Source organism: Diceros bicornis, chromosome 15 (assembly GCF_020826845.1).
Source record: "Diceros bicornis minor isolate mBicDic1 chromosome 15, mDicBic1.mat.cur, whole genome shotgun sequence".
In the NCBI taxonomy this organism is placed as follows: domain Eukaryota; kingdom Metazoa; phylum Chordata; class Mammalia; order Perissodactyla; family Rhinocerotidae; genus Diceros; species Diceros bicornis.
In genome coordinates this window covers 25987896-26008585 of record NC_080754.1, presented here as the reverse complement: position 1 = coordinate 26008585, position 20690 = coordinate 25987896, and the positions used below count along the sequence as shown (strand labels likewise).

The 20690-nt window shown below is 47.8% G+C and overlaps 1 protein-coding gene across 1 annotated transcript in view; it reads left to right on the top strand.

Annotated features, from left to right (window-relative positions):
- Positions 1–794: 794 nt before the first annotated feature.
- The window catches only part of HEG1 (heart development protein with EGF like domains 1), an 89574-nt gene continuing 69678 nt past the window's right edge, over positions 795–20690 (top strand). The window contains exon 1 of the mRNA XM_058556524.1: positions 795–1122. Within this exon, the coding sequence (XP_058412507.1) occupies positions 795–1122 (328 nt within the window). The remainder of the gene's footprint in view (positions 1123–20690) is intronic.

The following is a 20690-nucleotide window of genomic DNA, read 5'->3' as shown; positions in this document are numbered from 1 at the left end:
GATGGAATCCAGGCTTGAGAAGGCGCGGGGGAATAGGATGACTCCCGCGTTGGCCGCAGGGTGAGGTGTCAGGCTTGGCAACAGCGAACTCCGCATCAGCCCTGGGGCCTGGTTGCGACGTTTGGGGGGGGAGGCCCTTCAAATTAGGAAGAGGCAGCGACCACGCGGGGTGGGGAGTAGGGGAACAGGTCCCACTTCTCTGCCATATCAAAGCACTCTGTATAATCTAGTTAGTACTAATCACGCTTCCCAGTACCTGCTTTTTGCACCGATTGATGGTGTATTTAAGGAGTTGGGAAATCCTGGTTCCCGATTCGGAAGACTTGGTCTTTCTAATGCTTCTCCAAATGGCAAAGCAGTACTAATGAGGTGGGGAGGGAACGTGTGTGTGTGCGCGCGCTCGTGTGGCCAAAGTTGGCCGGCTCTGCGGACCTCAGCCCGCGGTCCCGCGCCGGCCGCTCTGCGGGCGCCGCCCCCGCCCCCTTCCTGCCCTCTCCCCGCCCCCGGCCCGGCCGCGCTCGGCCGGTGATGTCAACCGAGGAGGAGCCGCCCGCCCCGCGACCCGCCCGGGCTAATTAGCATGGAGCGGCGCCGGGGCCGCCTCCGCCGCGCCCGCCCGGCCCCCGGCCGCCCTCCCGCGGCTCCCCACAACTTTTGAGGCGGGGACTGCGCTCGCAGCCTCACTTCGCTCACTTCCCCGGCCCGGCGCGGCACCCGCCGCCCGCTTCCCTCGCACCCGCGCCCGCCCCGCGCCCGCCCCGCGCGCCGGGCATGTGAGCGCGGGCGCCGCCACCATGGCCTCGCCGCGCGCCTCGCGGTGGCCGCCGCCGCTGCTGCTGCTGCTGCTGCCGCCGCTGCTGCTGCTGCTGCCCGCCGCCCCCGCGACGTGGGGCCAGTCGCCCTCCCCGGGCCCCGGCGCGCCGAGCGGGACGCCCCTCGCCGGCGCGAAGCTGGAGCGGCGGTCCGAGACGGGCGCCGAGCGCGAGCTGCAGGCGCGGCCGCCCACGCCGCCCCGGGAGCGCCGCGCGCCCGAGACCTCCGGCCCCCGCCACACGGCCCCGGGGCCGGGCGCCGCGACACAGCGGGGACCCTTGGGCTGGTCCCCCCGAGGCGGGAGCGCGGGTGAGTGAGAGCCGGGGACCGGGCGCCGCATCCCCCCCTAGGCCCCTCCGCGCTGCTTGACCCCGGCCGGGGGCTCCGCTTACCGCGCGAGTGTGGGACCCTGAGAGTGGGCTGGAGCGCGGGCGGCGGGCGGGGAGAGTGCGTTTCCTAGACGCTTTCGCTGGTGGCTGGACTGGGGGGTGTGACCGTCCTGTTCTCCCCCCACTCCTTGGAAGAAAACTTATCTCCCGTGGTGTACCCTGGACCCCCCCTACACACACACCTCCCTTAAAAACAAAGAAAAGAAAAAACCCAAACCTTCCAAAGCGCCTCTCCCACCCAGGAGGTGATAACATCCGGCCCGACCTTTCCCCAATTCCCTTCTTTTCCTATAGATACAGAAATGGCCTCTCCAGGTACAGAGCCTGACTTTCAAATCTAGATCACTGATTTGTAAAGGGTTCTAGCCCTGAGGATATTGTTCAGGACAAAGGATGTAGTTGGAAACAAAACACTTTACTGGGTCACTCTAAAAGCAGAGCGACTGGGAGGACGCGGTGGGTTGGGGGGTTGGGGGTTGCAAGGTCGAACCCCTTCGAGGCAAAGACAGTCCTGACACAGGACCGTCCCTGAGTCTTTTCCTCCTCTTTCCTCTCCCAGCGAGCTGCTGCTCCATGCATAGCCACTGCCTGTCCGGCTTAAAGAGGGACCTGCCCTCTCTCCTCTGGACTTTTTTATCTAGTTCCATCTTTAGCTCTGGAAGAAATGCTAAGGACTGAGTGGAATTCCAACCATAATACCATTGTGACCTTGGGAATGTCACCTCTTTTGATCTCAGTTTCTCTGTCTGTGAAATGGAAGGGATGATCCCTGTTCCTCCTAGCCTCCTAGTGATGTGACAAAATGAAAGTAAAAATAAATGGAAAGGGCTTTGAGCGAAGTCAGCCATGTGGTGGTGTTAGACACTGCCTCCCTGTGAGTGACACAGGCTTATGCTCCCGCAGGGTCATCCTCAGGGTCATCCTGGAGAGGCAAGGTTGCTTGCCACACCAGGTATTAATTTGGAGTTTTGTTGGGGAGGTTGAGATTTCGTCTTCCTAACTGACACTTCGTTTAAGTTTCTCATATCACACCAACTTTCTGGTATAGGAATTAGCTGGCTTCATTGAACCTAGGGATGCTTCCTCTAATTAAACAAGAAAAAAGTTTTTTAAAAAAATAATCAGATCCCCCAGTAAAAAGTCAACTCCGTATTCAGTGGTACTCCCATCATTGCAAAATGCCTTGTCCTTGAGAATTTCTAAGTCGCTGGCGCAAGATTGTGAAGCTGAGAACAGTGAGGGGAGGGAGAGGGGAAAGAAGCTTCAGAAGACCTACCCGACACGCCCACAGTTGACTCTGACTTGAGAGGACTTACAACATGCATTGTTTTAAGTTCCACGGGAAGGAATCAAGAATATAAAAGAGAACGTTTCCTGGCTTTCTCTCACTAGAACAGTAACTAAGGAACTGTGTAGTATTTTGTGAGTTTTCTAAGTGGAAAGTGGAGAGCAGGGGATTAAGGCCATTTCAGAGGAGACACCAGGAGCTGAAGGCAGGATTCTCTGGCTGGTAGTTGGGCTTTCTTAGCTGTGGGGCCCTCATCTTCTTAGGGGATGGTGGGTTGGGTGCTGACTTGCCAGGGCGGTGCCTGGTTGAGACTGGCACATGAGTCTCCTTCCTTCTCTTACGGCCGGGAATCCCCACACATCACAGAGAGCTAGGTGTTACGGGGAGAGGGACTGGAGGGAACTGGCTTAGGGGACTCAGCAGGTAAGAATTGTTAGTCAGGAACTCCCCCCCCCAGCCTTAAGTGACCCACACTTCCTCACAGGTGTGGCAGGAAACCCTGCTGGTCTCGGCTTTGCATCCTTCCCAGTCTGATTCATTTTGGGAGGTGGGAGCATTGGAGGCTTCAGGTGCTTGAGGCTCTGGAGGGATCACCTGAGAGTCCCAGAGAGCAGGTGGGCAGGAGCTAGAGTCCAAAACTTCTCTTACCTAAGAGGGTCTCTCCTGGCGCCCAAGGAGCACCTGCTTTCCGGCTGATCTAAGGCTGGATCTCAGGGGGGATGTTAGGAAGGTGAGATTAGAAGAGTGGAAATTGATTACCTTTGAAATCTGCTAGAAGCTGCTAACATGGCTGAAGATCCAGGCATGACCTGTGCTTGTTTTCTGGTGGTCGCTGGAACAATGTCACTTAGGGAGAAAAAGAAACAATGAACAAGATAGCCAGCGTTAAGAGATTTCAATGAGTCTGAGTTTCCTAATAACCTCTGAGAATTTTCTTCCGACCCTTTTTTGATTGACCACTATGTATCACAAGGCACAATCGGTTATTTCCGAAGGCAGCGAGTTTCAACTCTGAAAGCGCCTCCAGAGGCCCTCTGGTCCACACTGCGTCCCATGTGGCTATCTGCCCTCTCAGCACCCCTGACAGATGGCCATCCAGGCTCTGCACCAACGTTTTTGTGTTTGGGGAGGTGCTCGTTCCTGCTGGTAATGAGCCCCAAGTCGTAGAAATGATGTGCTTCACTTGATTGTTGGGGACACCGCCTGCTACCTCTTCTGCTTCGGGCAAGCTGGTGGTCAGTGCCTGGTCCTCACGGCTTGGGCTTCCAAATACGCGGGTGTTACCAGTAGGGACCAGAGATGTCCTTTTCTTCCCTGGGGCCGTTTCTAGCCCTGTCCCTCTTGGCAGAGTTCAGGGTCCTCGCTGTTGAGTAACCATGCTTGCATTCCACCTGTGGGTTGTTTGGCTGCAAGTCCCTGGACAGCAGCTCCCCATCTGTGTAGCCATAGTTAAGCTTTTGTGCCCACCTATCACCCTGCTGGCTGTTCAGCTGAAGTTTGTTGCTGGTGTTTCAGCCAGTGGAGACAGAGAGGATGCTGAGTCTTAGAGGTTTTCTTTTTCTCCGTGTCTTTTTTTTTTTTTTTTAACAACTCGAGGCTTCCAAGGCACAGTTCTAAGCTGAGTGCGTGTTTATCCACCCTGATTTTTGTGATCCATCAGCTGTGCTTTAATGGTGAGACCTGCAGATGAGAGAGCAAAAAAAGGCTTAAGTCATAATGAAAATCAATGCAGAAGGAAAGAACTTTCCCACCCAAAGGGGAAATGACGCTGAGTGGCTGAGCAGCCAGCCCAAGGAATAATAATCTTAGAAAAATGCAGCTCCCTAGAGAAAAGGAAGCGCTGGGAGCCCCCCCGCTTCTGGGCTGTTACATAGCTGTCCCCTGAATTGCTGTAACTTTGTGGGCCAACTTGGTCATTTCTCGTTAGCTGCTGGGAGAACCATTGTACCGTGCAGTGAAGCAGTGAAGCCCCGGGCGGGGCAGGAGGCAGCCCTGGAGAGGGGCTTTCCCCGGGAGTGTGGTCACCTCACTCCTGGCTGGGGTTGTGGTGGTGGGGATTCCCGAGAAGCCCGTGTGCTCTGATAGAGGCTGCCCCAAATAGAAGGAGGGGTGGGGGGAGAGGGACTCTCTGTGGTGTGTGTGTGTGTGTGTATGTTTAAAAGCTACATCTTTTACCTTGCAAGAGCCCTTTTATTGCTTCCCTCAATGGGTGCGTAAATGCTGCACTGATATTTTCTGCCCGAGAACTGAATGGTGTGGGCGGAGGGAGAATGAAAGGTGTTCGATGCCCAGCTGGCGGTTACTGCATGCCTGGTCCTGGAGAGCTGGAGAAGGAGCCTCTGCCCTCCTGGTGATCCCCTCTGCCTGCCAGCAGCCCTCCCCAGCTGGCTGAAAATGGTGTTCTTGGAGTTGACTTGTCACAGACATACTCAGAAAGAAAGCAAAGAACAGATGGCAGTTGTGGTTTCCTTAGCCACTTACTGCCTTCTTCAGTGGCTTCCCTCTGCCCCCAGCCCCATTCAGTATGAACAGGAGGTTTCGCCTGTAATAGATGTCCCGTCCTTTGAAGAATCCTAGGGAAGCAACAGGGAAGGACGTTAGTTTTGGTCCCTTTCTGCGCTTCTAGCCTTCTAGCCTTGATCGGCAATTTCGCATTCCTCATCCGGTTGAACCCTCAAAACAATCCCGTGAGAGACATCATTTCTCTTTTATAGTCGTGGAAACTGAAGCCTGGCAAGGTTAGATCACACAGCAAATGGAGGAGGCCGAATTTAAATCCATTTTGCCCAAATTCATTTGCTCTTTCCACAATAGCATGCAACCTCATTTTTCTCATCCGTAAAATGGGGTGAGAGTTGTTCTAGATCCCTGAGATTCTCTCCAGCTCGTCGTTCGTCTTCCTCTCTTCCTCAATGCCTTGCTCTTGCCCCTTTTTAGGGACTAGGATTGGGATGAGGGACGGGATGAGGAGATAGTAGTGGTAATGGGGATAGCCTGCAGAGTAAAGACCTAAAAAAAGAAGACAAGACCACAAGTCTTTATACATGTATAAAAGGGAATTTTATATAGAGATTGTGAATTATGTCCTATTTATATGCCAATCCATAGGTTATTGATGCCGGAGGTAGCCACATTAATTATCAACCAAAATGAAATGAATTGGTGACATTCTTAATGGGCTCTCTCCTGGGGACGTGGCTGATATTATGAGGCAATTGTTATTAATCACTGTTCAGTAGGAGGAGAAGTTAAATGGTACCCCATTCAGATGCTGTAAAATTGTTTTCTTTTTAACGTCTATGTCCTCTTCTACCCACTCACTTCATCTTGTGTAGACAGAAACAAAGATGTTTCTATCCTGTCTTTTCTCTCTTCTTTTGTTGGACTGTAGCAGATGTCTCAGTCTGTGTCATGTCTGACTGTGCTGTAAGTCAGGAAATATTTACAGAGCCCTTTCTAGGTGTGAGGAGCTGTGCCAGGGGATATGGAGGTTGTAGTGCATGTCTGCGATGCCCCCAGGGAACATGCAGTCTTGTTGGAGCACAAACATCCAAACTGTAAAAAGTGAAAGAATGATGCATTAGTGATTCATCACTGAAGAAATGTCATAAAAAGGTCATACTGACCCCAGGAATGATGTGGTTAGAGATGGGCTGCAGCGTGCAGAGGTGGAGAGATGCTGGGGGCGGGTAGTCCAGGGAGACTTCAGGGAAAAGGGAGGAGTTGACTAGGATGTGGATAGACAGAAGTGGGGAGGGTACTGGCACCAGCAAAATCCCAAATATTGAAAAACTTGAGCCTTTTTAAATGGAGGTGGTTAACAGCCAGGAAGGCTAGGGGAGAGGACTTGGGAGACCAGTTAGGCTGCAGGATAACTGGAGTTATTGAAGACAAGAGTGGAAAGGAGGATTAGGGCAGATCGTGGGGCTTTAGAGGCCTGTGTAGGGTGTTTGTTCTTGTTGCATCTGCCTTGAGGAGCTCCTGGTGGCTTTTGAGGAAGGAAAGAGCAGTATCAGTTTGCTTGTTCATTGTCCATTTGTTCTTGGTGCCAGGGCCTCATGGATGAACCCACATACACGTCTGCCCTTACTACAGCCCAGTAGTTATTTCAGACAAAGCGGAATGCTGGCAGGCATTGTATCGATGTGTTGGGAGGAAAAGACGGAAGACAGGGCACGGACTAGAATGGGGGTAGTGGAAATGGAAAGGGAGCAATGCCAGGGCTGTTTAAAGGAGTAAGGCAGGAGGAGTGACCGCCGGGCTGTGGGGGATGACGGCAGAGGATGGAGGGGGCTGGTTTGCCGTTAAAGAGGCTGCTTCGCTTTTAGGTGCTTTCGCTGTCAAGACTGCAGCATGTCCCAGTGGAAGTATTCTGCGGACAGCTGAGAATGTGCAACTGAACTAGGGAGAAGTCAGGGCCGGATTCAGCCTGCAGGGGTGAATTTCAACAGCAGTCGAAGCCACGGGAGAAGAGGAAGCCGCTCTGAACACCCAGTGTAGATGGTGGGGGAGGAAGCGGCGCCAGCCCAGGAGCCAGCCCGGCCTGAAGGCGCGGTGAGGGCTGGGCACTTTGGGGGCTGGCTGTGGTTGGCAGATGATTTGGATATAGCGCACAGTTTATGCATAAAATGCGACGGTCTGTGAAGGTCCCCGTAAGTTACCGTGTATCAGCGGGGACTTGTGGTCTCAGCCGGGTACTATCCAAGTTAAAAAGGCGATGGGGAGAATGAGCCGAGGAAAGCCCGTTGGATTTGATTCTGAGAAGCTGAGGGACACCTTTGAGAGTGCAGGAAGGAGTCTGCTTACCATGTGGGAGATGCTGACCTCCACGGGCAAAGTTTAACAGTGACACAAAGGAGGGAAATCAGAGAGAACTGGAACCCTGGATTCCTACCCTCTTCACCTGTCGTTGACTTCCAACTCTTCCCGTGTCAGGAGTTGGCAACACGGTCCACCTAGTTACTTAAATGAAAAGCCTAGAGGCCACCCTCCATTCCTTTCCCTTCCTCACATTCTACATCTTTTTTTTTTTTTGCAACTCCAGCTGATTCTGTTTCCGGAACATATCACGGATCTGCCCTCTTCGACTTCATTGCTCTTTTCTGTTCCCCGTGTCCACTCATGCTCTCCGTCTAATCTGAGCTCACAGAAGCCAGAGTGATCTTCTTAAAATGTAATTCAGGTCACCTCACTCTCGGGCTGAAAACCCTCCAAGGGCTTTGCATTGTGCTTAGAATAAAATCCAGACTCCCTGCTGGACTACAGGATCCGCAGCATCTGACCCTGCCGACTCGCTGACCTCTTCTTGCTCCACTCTCCGCTTCTGACCGCACCAGACAGTTGTTTATACATGCCAAACTCCTTCCTGTCTGGGAGACTAGGTGCCTGGTGTCCCCCTGCGTGTGGTGGAACCAGCCTCCCAGGCAGAGGGAACAGCCAGTGCAAATGCCCTAAGGCCTGAATGAGCATGCAGGTTTCTCTGTTGGAGAGAAGGAAGGCCACAGTGGGCAGATCATGTGAGGCCACGAGAACTTCCATAAGGAGGTCAGATTTTCTTCTGGGCACCGTGGAGGGGTTTTCGCAGAAGAAGGAGGTGGAAAGTAGACTGTGGGAAGACAAGAGGAAGTGAAGATGGGAAGCCAGCGCTAGTTCGGTGCCTGACATACAGTAAACACTCATGGTATTTGTTGAATAAATGCTTGCAAAAGGGGAAAATGAGTCTAGATGCAGAAGTCGGAGATGGAAAGAGGAATGCATGCTTATAGTAATATCTCTGACTGAGCTGCCCTCATGTTCCTGGATCATCAAAACACAGGGTAGACTAGCCAATACCTTCCTCATACTTTACCCCCCAGTGCAATAGGACAGTGGACTGGACATTCTTCTTCTCTGGGTGAGGGACAAGGCAGAGGGGCTGCCATTGGAGCAGAGAAGCCCGCATCCTCTCTCTGGTGCGGGATTTGGTCCAGGGTGCCTGGGCTGGGATGCTGCTGTGGCGGGAGGAGCTGAAGCCAAGGGTTTGGACATACATCTCTGGAGTGTTTCCCTTTTGCTCACTGTGTTCCTGCTTCCCTGGTTGGCCCAGGAGCTGTCAGAGGGTAAGGGTGCTTCTCCCTCATCAGGCAGGGCGCCTCTCCTCCCTGACATGTGTTTCCCCTGCCAGACTAGGGACTGTCAGCCCAGAGAAGCCTGGCTTGCCATCAGTCAACAGTGAGGCCATGAGGTGACATTTTGACTCAGGCTCAGGATAAAGTGCTAGCATTGTGGTATTTCCAAGCTGCATGGTCGTCTTTGCTTTTTAAAAATTATAACATTTTTTTCTAATTATGAAAGTTTTGTGTTTATCACATACAATCTGGAAGTTATAGAAAAGTAAAAGCAACAAATAAAATATCACCTATATTCCAACTACTAGAAGTATATTAAAACATTAGCAATTGTTATTGTTTCTCATTTATATGGAATATAAAATTTTATATATATAATATAAAATATATGTAATATGTATAGGATAATATATATCTCCAATCCATGTGCATATCCATATGAATATCCAGAATAGGTACTCTTCCATTATGCCATAATTTTTTTTTCCAGCTCTTTCTTTATTGGACATATGGACTATTTCCACTTCTTCACTATCATCAATAATGCTGGATAAACATCTTTGTGCATCAGTTTTTGTATTTGTCTCTGATTATTTGCTTAGTGTTAATTCCTGGATGTGGAAAATTTTGAGATTCCTGACAATACTACCAAACGGTCCCCTAGAATTGTGCCAAATTATACTTTTCCCAGCGTCGTAAGATTGCGTAGATTCACCACACCCTATTTGCCACCAGGCATTTTGATGAAAACAAAGCACCTTTCTCCTACCTTTCTTTTTCACCCAGATATCTTCTGATAGAGTGTGTGTGTGTGTGTGTGTGTGTGTGTGTGTGTGGTGGTGGGAGTGGGCAATCACAGCATCTCTCTGCTAACCCCATTTCCGGAAGCTTCTGTAGCCCCACCTTATCCTCTGGTCGGAGGCAGGTTGAGGAGAGGATGTTTCTGTGGGTGACTGACTTTGCAAGGTGTCTGGTGAGCAGGAAGCTTGGGGGACACTGCTGATGCCGTGGGTCCCTCCAAAGCAGTCAGGCGAGCTCTCCACCATGGTTGTGCCGAGGAAGACTACATCTGGGCAGGGAGGCAACCCAGCAAAGTGCTTTGGCAAAGTGACCAGGCAGAAGGGAAACACAAGTATTTTAGAAGGAACTGGAATGCAAAATGTGGGATCGGGCAAGAGAATGCCACAGGGACCTTGTATCTTTCTAAATTAGAGCCGTTTCATTGGCAATAATTGATCCTTTAAATTGTGGCATACTGGGCAAAATTAGATTTTTGTTTTGGGTCTATAAGAACATTTTGGGAATTCTGTTTATGTTCAGAGACTCCTAGACTCTCAGGGTTAGAAGGAACCTTACAAGGTCAATCTTTATTCATTATATGATAGAAAGGCTTATTTCCAAAATGAGGAAAAAGACGACTCTCCCTGTCATTGTAGGGCTCTCACTCTTTTGCCTCATCTACCCTGGTTGATTTCCAGCCAGAGTCAGTAAATTTCACTTTGTGCTCAGAAACTTTTGGTCTCTCAAGATGCAAGGTCACTTTAGATTGGGAGATTATCTGATAAATCGAGACGCTCCCAACCGAGTGATGTGATGGCTGCTGCTCACAGACATAGGTATTCCTGGAGAGGTTCTGGAAACCAGTGTAGCAGTTTCACAGCCATTGTAGTGACCGTTAGAGCTCTAGTTGGGGGTGGAAATGGTGCTCCAGCAGCCCGGAGTGCTAGAGGTGAAAGCTGGTCCGGAAGGTCTGGGTTCAAGTTTCGGCTCTGCCACTTAGTCACAGTGTGACTTTGGGTAAATTGCTTCCCCCTCTGGCCTCCATTTCTTGATGAAATGATTGGTTGGTCCATCCGGTGCTAAAAGCTCCGTTTCTGAGAGGGCCCGTCGTTATCCTGTGAACACCTCTCAACTTCCCTGATGCTGGTGTGAAGCTCGAGGAGACTCAACACCTGGCTTCTCAGCTGAGGGTCCGGGAGCTTTGGGAGCCTATGTGAGGGACAAGGAAAAGGCCCTCACGGTGGCTCTGCATGTACACCTGTAGACCTCCAGCTCCTTGAGAGGAAGCACTAGGTTTTATCCATCTTTGTTCCCTAGCGCCTCCCTCGGCTCAGGGAGCACCTGTCCAACCTGTGGCCGCCCACTGCCCGGGTGGTACTGCAGCAGCACCTGCACCACCACGTGATCTAGGGCTCCTGTTATAAGATCTCTTAAGCAGCTGGCCAGACCGTCTGCTCTGTTTACAGGGGCTGTTCAAAATGGACACGTTCCTTTTGCGCTGTATTTTAGTTTTGGGGTACTTGAACTTCATGGTACTATTCTGTGGTACATCCTGTCATGTTGGAGTGTTTGAGGAAAGCTTACAGGTCAGATGGTGTGGCAGGCAGGCACGGCTCTGTTCCCAGCTCCTAGAGGGCTTCAGGGGAGGCTCTGACCTCCCTGGAGACTCTGAAGAACAGTAGCCCTCACCTCTCTGTGCTGGGAAGGAGCTGGGCTGCTGGAGGCAGGGAGGTGGATTTGATAAGTTTGACAAGTTTCTGCTCAGTGTCTTCCATAAGTTGGGAGATGAAGACCAGGGAGAAAGACAGGTGACGAGAAGAAGGCAGAGGCCGAGCTCAAGCCCTCCAGCTGACCCTGTGCCGTCCTGGGCTGTCTGAACTGGAACAGTCACACTGGAGGAAGAAGTAGCAAGAATACAGGGAGAGACGCCTGGTTGTAACCTGGTGGGATGTTGTTTTTTATGCAAGGTTGTGACCGGTGGTTATGGTCTGTTAGGCTAGGATTGAAAACCACTCCGTTTTCCTTCCCTGGGCGGTAGGAGGAGAGGGAAGCAGCTTCACTGTGGGGAGAGTTTCATTCCTGTAGGCCCTGGGGCCACCAGGATGTTTGTTGCTGCCATGTGGTGAGACTTTTTCTGGGATCGTCTTTTGACGGAGTGTGGATGAGAGCCTTGCTGGCTTTGCAGGCACAGACCTGGGGAGGTCCTGGCTCGGGGGTCAAATTTAAGCCCCAAGAGTGCCGCTTGCCAGCTGTGGGACCTTGGTAGGGTACTCAGCCTCTCTGTGCCTTCGGTTTCTCATCTGTCAAATGGGCTATAAATAAGCCCCTGCTCAGGGCATATAGTGTCATAGAGCCCCTGGAAAGCAGACTGCTCGGTGCCTGGCAGGAGAGCTCTGTAAATACCCGCCATGATGGTGCTCCCGAAACCAATGCCTATTATACTGACCATTGTCTTAATGACAACACCCCCTTCACCTCCAGGCTTATTGGATGGGGCACAAGCTCTGAATGCAAAGGGCTTAAGTCCACCTTCCAAGGATCTCTGTTACCTGGTCCTCCCTCACCTTGGACCCCTGCCAACCTCACCCCTTGGTGCTTTTAGAACTCTCCATCCTTAACTTCAGATGCAGAGAGGAAAGAACAAGATTTGAAGATCTGAGGTCAGAAAAACTAAGTGCCACAGCTCTTGCGTATAATCATCTAAGGAGACCAGATTAACACATGTGAAACAATTAGGACTCAGTAAAAACAGTATGTGAGGTGTGACTCCAAAATAATAAGGCTTTAAAAATCAATCATACTTGGACCTCTGTGGCCAGTGAGTTTTCTCCTTCAGGTCAGAACCTCTGGAGGTTATTGGCACACGCCTCAAAAGTGTTTGAAGGAGTTGGGAGCCACCTTCAGAGCTGGTGTGCGAGCCACAAGCAACGCCCTGGTTTTTTTTGCAGTTAAACCTCCTCCTGGATCCAAAGTGGAGCCACCCATCTCGATCTCCTGCTTCAGTCACTAGATTGGGCTTTGAATTTTTGTTTGTTTCCAAATCCATCCAAACCCATTATCAAGGGATGAAAATTTGTCGTTATTCACGAAACTCAAGAGAATATTCTGCAAGCTCCATTGAAAATTAGAGAATTTTAGAAAACAGCTTCAGCAATAACAGCATTGTCGGAATAAGTATGGTCTGAATGGGACCTCTTTGAAGAGGATCATCCTCATTGGGTAGGTGAATTCTTGTGGTTTGTTAGGAATTATTTATAGTGTAGTCATGCCTTGTGGTAATGGAGTGGTGCTGTCTATAGCCGCTGGCAGAGTTAGAGAAGAGAGATGCCAGTGGTGGCTCAAGAGCTCTGACAGGGTCAGAGGACTTTTGGTCTTAACCCCTTCACTTTCTAGTGATGTGGCATTGCTAGCTGCCTAATGTCTCTGGGTCTTACTTTTCTCATGTTAAAAATGGGGATAATAATATTTAAACTACTTCCTTAATAAGGCTTTTGAGGAGGAGCAAATATATTTATGACCATGAAAGCACTTTTAAATGTAGACATAGCAAGTAATTTGAGTCATAGTATGATGAACTGACTGTGACCTTGGGCAAGGCGTTTCATCTCTGAGCCTCTTTCCATATCTGTAAAATAGAGATGATAATACCAGTTCTGTCCATTTCACAGTGTTGTTGTAGGGGTGAAGTGAATTAATCCACATGGACAAATTTTGTAAACATGCATGTGCCGTGTACGTGTTAGTCCTTAATGCTTCCTTTGGAACACACTGGGCATTATTATTACATAAATGAGGTGGGGCTTCATGAAGCATGAAGGTAGATGTGGGAGGATGAGTAGAAAGTTGCAGAGGAGGTGGAAAGAGGGGAACATTCTAGGAAATCTCAACAGCCTTTTTCAGTTCTCCATCTCTTTTTCCTCTCGGCTGCCTCTTGTTGCCATGACTCTTTCCCATCACCTCTCCCTCCGACCAGGTGGGATGTTCTTCACAGTTTTGCCCTTGGCCTTCTACCTCCAACTCAGTTCAGTGAACATTTATTGAGCTACAGTCTCTCATAAGGGACATAGAAATGTGATCAAGTAAGTTAAAATTGTATAACAAGGTGAAACAGTAGTCAAGAGGGACAGGGTTCTCTCTGGGGAAGGCTTCTTGGAATTGGCGGCCTCTGAGCTGGTTGTGAGAAATGAGTCAGATTTTGCCAGAAGGCCCAGAGAAGGGAGCAGGGCGTTCTAGGTAGGGAGGTCTGCAGGAACAAAGGCATGGAGGGAAGATTTAGTGTGGCTTCACCATTTTCTCTGAGGGGTGATTCCGAGAACTACCTTTCTTCTCTTCAGAAATCCAGTCCTGTGCCTTCAGCCTCCTACCAGACCCTCACACATATTTATCGCGCTTCACTTTCAACACAACAGATAACGGTTATACATGCAGACATGTCACCCCTTCCTCCCCCAAACCTGACCTCCCTTTGCTTGTTAATGGTCCCATTCATCTCTCAAGACACACATTCAAAACCCATCTTTGTCTTGCCTCCTTTTCTTGCTCACATGTAATCACCATCGACTCTTCCCTCCCTTCTTTCCTCCCATCCTCCCTCCCTCTCTTTCTTCCTTCTTCTAAATCCTATCAGTACACATAATTCCATTCAACAGTGGGCTACATGGGATGTCAGGATGTTGTCTCCCCGTTTGGGTCATGAGACTGCAGTTTGGATCCAGGTGTCCTCAGGGAAGCATCCTGGAAGCCCACCCGAGGAGGGCTGCCTCTGTCCCGTCCAGCTTTCCCTTTCAGGATATGTTGCCATTTCTCTGAAGCTTTCTGTCTTCGTTTTGCTTCTTCCTTTCTTATCCTTCATCCTTCCTTTATTTCTTTGGACTTTAAATTGGACTTTGTTTGGAGTCAGACAGACCTGGGTTGGGGTCCAGTTCTACTATTTGCTCTGTAGCCTTGGGCAACTTACTTGCTCTCTCTACGCCTCAGTTTCCTTATCAGAGAAGCAGGGATAATAATGGTGGCCGCCTCATGGGGTTGCCATGAGGATTCACTGCGACAATCCCTGTGAACTGCTTAGCAAGGTGCCTGCAGGGAGCAAGTGCTACACACATTTGGGCTGCTATAATTATCATCATCATAATTTCCCTACTCTTGTGGCTGTCTTTTTAAAATTTTTTAAATTCTCCCTAGCTTAATTTCTCCCTCCCTCTGCAAGTTTCTCCCTTTTATTTCTCTTTTCAGCTTCTTTCCTTTCTTCTCCCTCTATTTTATCTCTTTTTTTAACTAGCCATGGCAAACCACTGATTTGAAAAATATTGGTTGTATTTGAATCAAGTGTCAGATTTCCCAATCTTTATTTAAAAAGCCTATTAGTAAACTTTTAATTTATCTCTTTAAAGAGAATTTACTTATACACCCTGATGGGCTCCCAGTGGGCCCATGCTCCCTTCCCTCCCCAGTCCAGGCCTTGGGGCCCTTTGTGCCTTAACATCACTCCGCTGTGTACGTTTTCTAACATTGTAAACTTCCCAGACAGATGACGTTTCTATGATTTCCTTAGCGTCCTGGGCCACTTCACACAGGTCTGTAGAATAAATTAACCGCAGAACTGATGAAAGTCAGCCGCCAGTGCGGAGTGGGCGTCCGAAGCCCCGGGCCACATCTCATTAAGTTCGCCCAGCGCCGCCTGCCCGGGAGAGGCCCGCTCTTCCTGCCCCCTCCTCCCCGCTGCTCTCCCCCCTTCCTCCTCGGAACCAGGATGTTTTTCCTTGCCTTTTTATTGTTTCGCTAACCTGGCAGGCCTCCTTTGGTGGAGCCCGGCCACCAGGCTTCCTCTCTGGGTGTTAGCGAATGTTAGGGTGACACCACGGGAGACAGGGAGGCCTGCTCCCCTGCCCTGTCCCCCCTTCACCTCCCGGCGCCCCGGGGGGCTGCTCTTCAGCTGCTTTCTCAAAACTGCCTTTTGCTAAAGAGCCTCCTCTTCAAGCCCCTCTGCTGGGCGTTTATTTTTCAAAGGGTGAGAGAGGCAAAGAAAATGGAGGTGCAAGGTAGATTCCCCCAAAAACGAGATAGGCACCCCCACAGAAAGTCTTTTTGTTTACTTATTTACTTGAATGGGAATCTTATGACCTTCGACCCTAGGGCTTTTTCTCAAGGCCTTTTCTTTTTTAAACCTATAGAATTATTTTCAAAGCAAGGAGCATGAGGTCACATCAAGATCCTTCATCTTTCACTCCTGCCTGGGGAGGCTGCCTCCCCGCTTAGCACCCCGAGGCCACCCCACGGGTGATTCTCATTCTGGAAGCCTGACCCCAGACTCCAGGGCTCCAGGTCAGCTGGTCCCTGGGTCACGGCTCAGTCCTGCAGGCCTGTTTTCTCCCCAGAGGATGCTCCCTGGACAAAAGCCGACTCTGTCACAGGGAGGGGAGGACGATACGCCTTATAAACTTTATACTTTCATTGCTAGAGGCTGTTCCAGGGGAACCTTTTTTAAAATCAGATCATCGGATCTCAAGTCCAAACACTTCATAGTGTGTATGGTTTTTCTTAGGGCTGCTCCTTTCAGGGCAAGGACAAGGAAGGAAATGAAACTCCCCGAGAGCCCTGGACAGTCCAGAGCGAGGGCTGAGTCTTTTGTTCACTCAGACTCATTTGGCTCCTGAACGTGCTCCACCCAGAATCATTACATCCGCAGCAGCGTTTCAAAACACAGCCCAGAGTGGCCCGCTGAGTAGGCGGCTGCCTTTCTGGTGAGATCTCAGCCACCTTCCCTCCACGCCCGCAAGGTTCCTGCCTGCCCCAAAATATCCCACCCCTGGCCATCCGGCCTGAAATCCCCCTCATTTGGAGGATTCCTGGGGTGAAGAGAGTGAGGCCAGGAGGGGCCTGCTGTGGAAGGGCCGTGATCTGGAGGAGATGGTGGCAGCCTGGAAAGGGAGGATAAGATTTTGGTCTTAGCCCTGCGCTTTCCGAACTCCCGGGGCACCCTCTCTGCCTCACTGGGCCACATCCCACACCCCACGGCGTCGTAGGGATTTACGTACAGGTTCAGCTGTCTTGGAAGCGGTAAGGTCCTTGAGGCAGATTCCACCTTACCTTGTGTGTGGTTGATGCTCAGTAAATATCTATATTTTTTATTGTGGTAAAATATTCATAACATAAAACTTACCATTTTAACTATTTTTAAGTGTACAATTCATTGGCATTGAGTACATTCGCAATATTGTGCAACCATCACCACCATCCATTTCTGGAAACTTTCATCACCCCAAATAGAAACTCATTAAGTAATAACTCCCTATTCCTTCCTCCCCCCAGCCCCTGCTAATGTCTATTCTATGACTTTGCCTATTTTAGATGCCTGATGTAAGTGGAATCATATAATATTTGTTCTTTTTATGACTAGCTTATTTCACTTACCATAATGTTTTCAAGGTTCACCCATGTTGTAACGTGTCAGAATTTCCTTCCTTTTTAAGGCTGAATAATATTCCATTGTGTGTATACACCACATTTTGTTTATCCATGCATGTGTTGATGGACACTTGGGTTGCTTCCACCTTTTGGCGGTTATGAATAATGCTGCTATGAACGTGGGTGGACAAATATCTGAGTTCTTTTGCTTTCAGTTCTTTGGATATATACCTAGGAATATAATTGTTGGATCATACAGTAATTCTATGTTTAAGTTTTTGAGGAACTGCGGAGCTGTTTTCCACAATGGCTGCACCATTTTACACTCCCAACAGCAGTGCATGAACGTTCCAATTTCTCTCTGTCTTCGCCAACACTCATTTTCCATTTTTTTCCCCCCAATAATAGCCATCCTAATGAGTGTGAGAGTAAGCATTTTTTGAATTCATAAATGCCACTCTCTGGCTGTAATCTGGATTTGGAGCTGTTACTGGGACCTCTTGGGCCCCAGTCCTGTCGTCTGAGAGTGAGACTAGTTTGTTGCTATGGTCCATAAGGGTGGAGGTCACCTATAGAGAGGGATGGGGGCACCGAAGACAACCCAGCCGATTTCCCAACTTTAGCCGGAATGAATGATGCAAAGCACTATGGATGCTGGCTAGTGACGCAGGCTGCATGCCATACATTCGTTTGGGAAGAGATGCCTGAGCTTCTCTCTTCTCAGTCCTCACTGGTTTTCTCTTGAGTGTGGTTACTTAGGAGAGACACGGGAATGAAACAGCTGGGATCCAGTCTCTGCTCTGCCACTTATTTTCTGGGTTACCCTGGGCGGGTGATCTCAGTACTGAGCCTCAGTCTTCTCTTCTATGAAATGGGCCAAGAATTCCTAACCTGCCTGCACTCAGAATGCCAGGATCTAACAAGATAATTTAGGCCCCCTAAATTATCCCATAAAAAGTGCTTTGCAGATTGTAAATGTGTGGGATTTCTGAATTTGATCTCTGAGAATAGGAGCATTTCATTCTCTCATGAAGTTCCTGTGGACAATGCCCTGCTCCTCTTGGGTTTACAGTCATTTGTCATAGCAAAAGAAGAATTAAAAAGGGAAGGAGATAGCAGTCTCCTTTTTTTTTAAGTCTGTTTTCTCCCCTCCCTGTGTGAGCGATTGAATCTTAGGAAAATCTTTAAAAATACAAAAAACATGCAACTGTCGTAGGTATAGGAATCTCTGCTGGTACACACAACAGTGTATTTTTTTTTCTTTTTACTTTTTGACCACCTTCACGCATTTCTCCCACCCCTTCCCCCACCTCTGACACTCCCAATCTGTTCTCTATTTCTGTGAACTTGGTTGGTTTTTTTTTTTTTCAATTCCACATATAAGAGGGATCATACAGTATTTGTTTTTCTCTGTCTGACTTATTTTACTTAGCATAATGCCCTCGAGGTATCCGTGTTGTCGCAAATGGCAAGATTTCATTCTTTTTTTATGGCTGAATGATATTCCAATATGTGTTTTCTTTATCCATTCATCCATCAATGGATACTTAGGTTATTTCCATGTCTTGGCTGTTGTCAAGTAATGCTGCAGTGAACATGGGGTGCATATCTCTTTTTGAGTTAGTGTTTTCATTTTCTTCAGATAAATACCCAGAAATGGGATTGCTCGATCTTATGGTAGTTCTATTTTTAATTTTTTTGAGGAGCTTGCATACTGTTTTCCATTGTGTCTGCACCAATTTACATTGCCATCAACAGTGCACAAGGGTTCCCTTTTCTCCACATCCTCACCAACACTTGTTATTTCTTGTCTTTTTGATCATAGCCATTCTAACAGGTGTGAGGTGGTATCTCATTGTGGTTTTGGTTTGTATTTCCTTGCTGACTAGTGATGTTGAGCATCTTTTCATGTACCTGTTGGCCATCTGTATGTCTTCTTTGGAAAAATGTGTATTTGGATATTCTGCTCATTTTTTAATTGTATTGTTTGCTTGCTATTGAGTTGTGTGATTGTATGAGTTCTCTATATATTTTGGATATTAACCCCTTATCGGGTATATGATTTGCAAATATTTTCTCCCATTCAGTAGGTTGCCTTTTCATTTTGTTGATGGTTTCCTTTGCTGTGCAGAAGCTTTTTAGTTTGATGTAGTCCCACTTGTTTATTTTTGCTTTTGATGGCAGATTAAAAAATCACTGCCAAGACCTATGTTAAGGAGCTTACTGCCTATGTTTTCTTCTAGGAGTTTTATGGTTTCAGGTCTTACACTCAAGTCTTTAATCCATTTTGAGTTAATTTTTGTATATAGTGTAAGATAGTGATCAAGTTTCATTCTTTCGCATTTTCCCAGCACCATTTATTGAAGAGACTGTCCTTTCCCCATTGTATATTCTTGGCTCCTTTGTTGTAAATTAATTGACCATATATGTGTGGGTTTATTTCTGGGCTCCCTATTCTGTTCCATTTATCTGTGTGTCTGTTTTATGCCAATATTATACTGTTTTGATTACTATACCCTTGTAATATAGTTTGAAATCAAGAAGTGTGATCCTCCAGCTTTATTCTTCTTTCTAAAGATTGCTTTGGCTATTTGAGGTCTTTTGTGGTTCTATACAAATTTTAGGATTATTTGTTCTATTTCTAGGAAAATGCCATTGGAATTTTGATAGAAATTGCATTGAATCTATAGATTGCTTTGGGTATTATGGACATTTTAACTATATTAATTCTTCCAATCCATGAACACAGAATATCTTTCCATTTATTTGTGTCGTCTTCATTTTCTTTCATTAATGTCGCGTAGTTTTCACTATACAGGTTTTTCACCTCCTCGGTTATGTTTATTCCTGGGCATTTTATTCTTTTTGATGCAATTTTAAATGGGATTGTTTTCTTAATTTCTCTTTCTGATAGTTCATTGTTAGTGTATAGAAACACGACAGATTTTTGTACATTCATTTTGTATCCTGTAACTTGACTGAATTCGTTTATCAGTTCTAACAGTTTTTTGATGGAGTCTTTAGGGTTTTCCATGTATAATATCATGTCATCTGCAACTGGTGACAGTTTTACTTCTTCCTTTCCAATTTGGATACCTTGTATTTCTTTTTCTTGCCTAATTGCTCCAAGTAGGACTTCTAATACTATGTTGAATGAAAGTGGCGAGAGTGGGCATCCTTGTCTTGTTCCTGATATTAGAGGAAAAGCTTTCAGCTTTTCACCATTGAGTATGATGTTAGCTGCGGGCTTGTCATATATGGCCTTTATTATGTTGAGGTACATTCCCTCTATATCCACTTTGTTGAGAGTTTTTATCATAAATGGATTTTGGATTTTGTCAGATGCTTTATCTGCATCTATTTAGATGATCATATGATTTTTATTCTTCATTTTGTTCATGTGGTATATCACACTGACTGATTTGTGGATGTTGAATCATCCTTGCAACCCTGGAATAAATCCCACTTGATCATGGTGTATGATCCTTTTAATGTGATATTGAATTTGGTTTGCTAATATTTTGTTGACGATTTTTGCATTTGTGTTCATCAGGGATGTTGGCCTGTAATTTTCTTTTCTTGTGGTGTCCTTGTCTGGGTTTTATGTCAGGATAATGCTCGCATCATAAAATGAGTTTGAAAGAGTTCCCTCCTCTTCTATTTTTTTGAAGAGTTTGAGAAGGATTGTTATTAATTCTTCTTTGAATGTTGGTAGAATTCACCAGTGAGGTCATCTGGTCCTGGACTTTGTTTGTTGGGAGGTTTTTGATTACTGATTCAATCTCTTTACTAGTAATTGATCTGTTCAGATTTTCTATTTCATCATAATTCAGTTTTGGTAGGTTGTATGTTTCTAGGAATTTATCCATTTCTTCTAGGTTGTCAAATTTGTTGTTGTATAATTGTTCA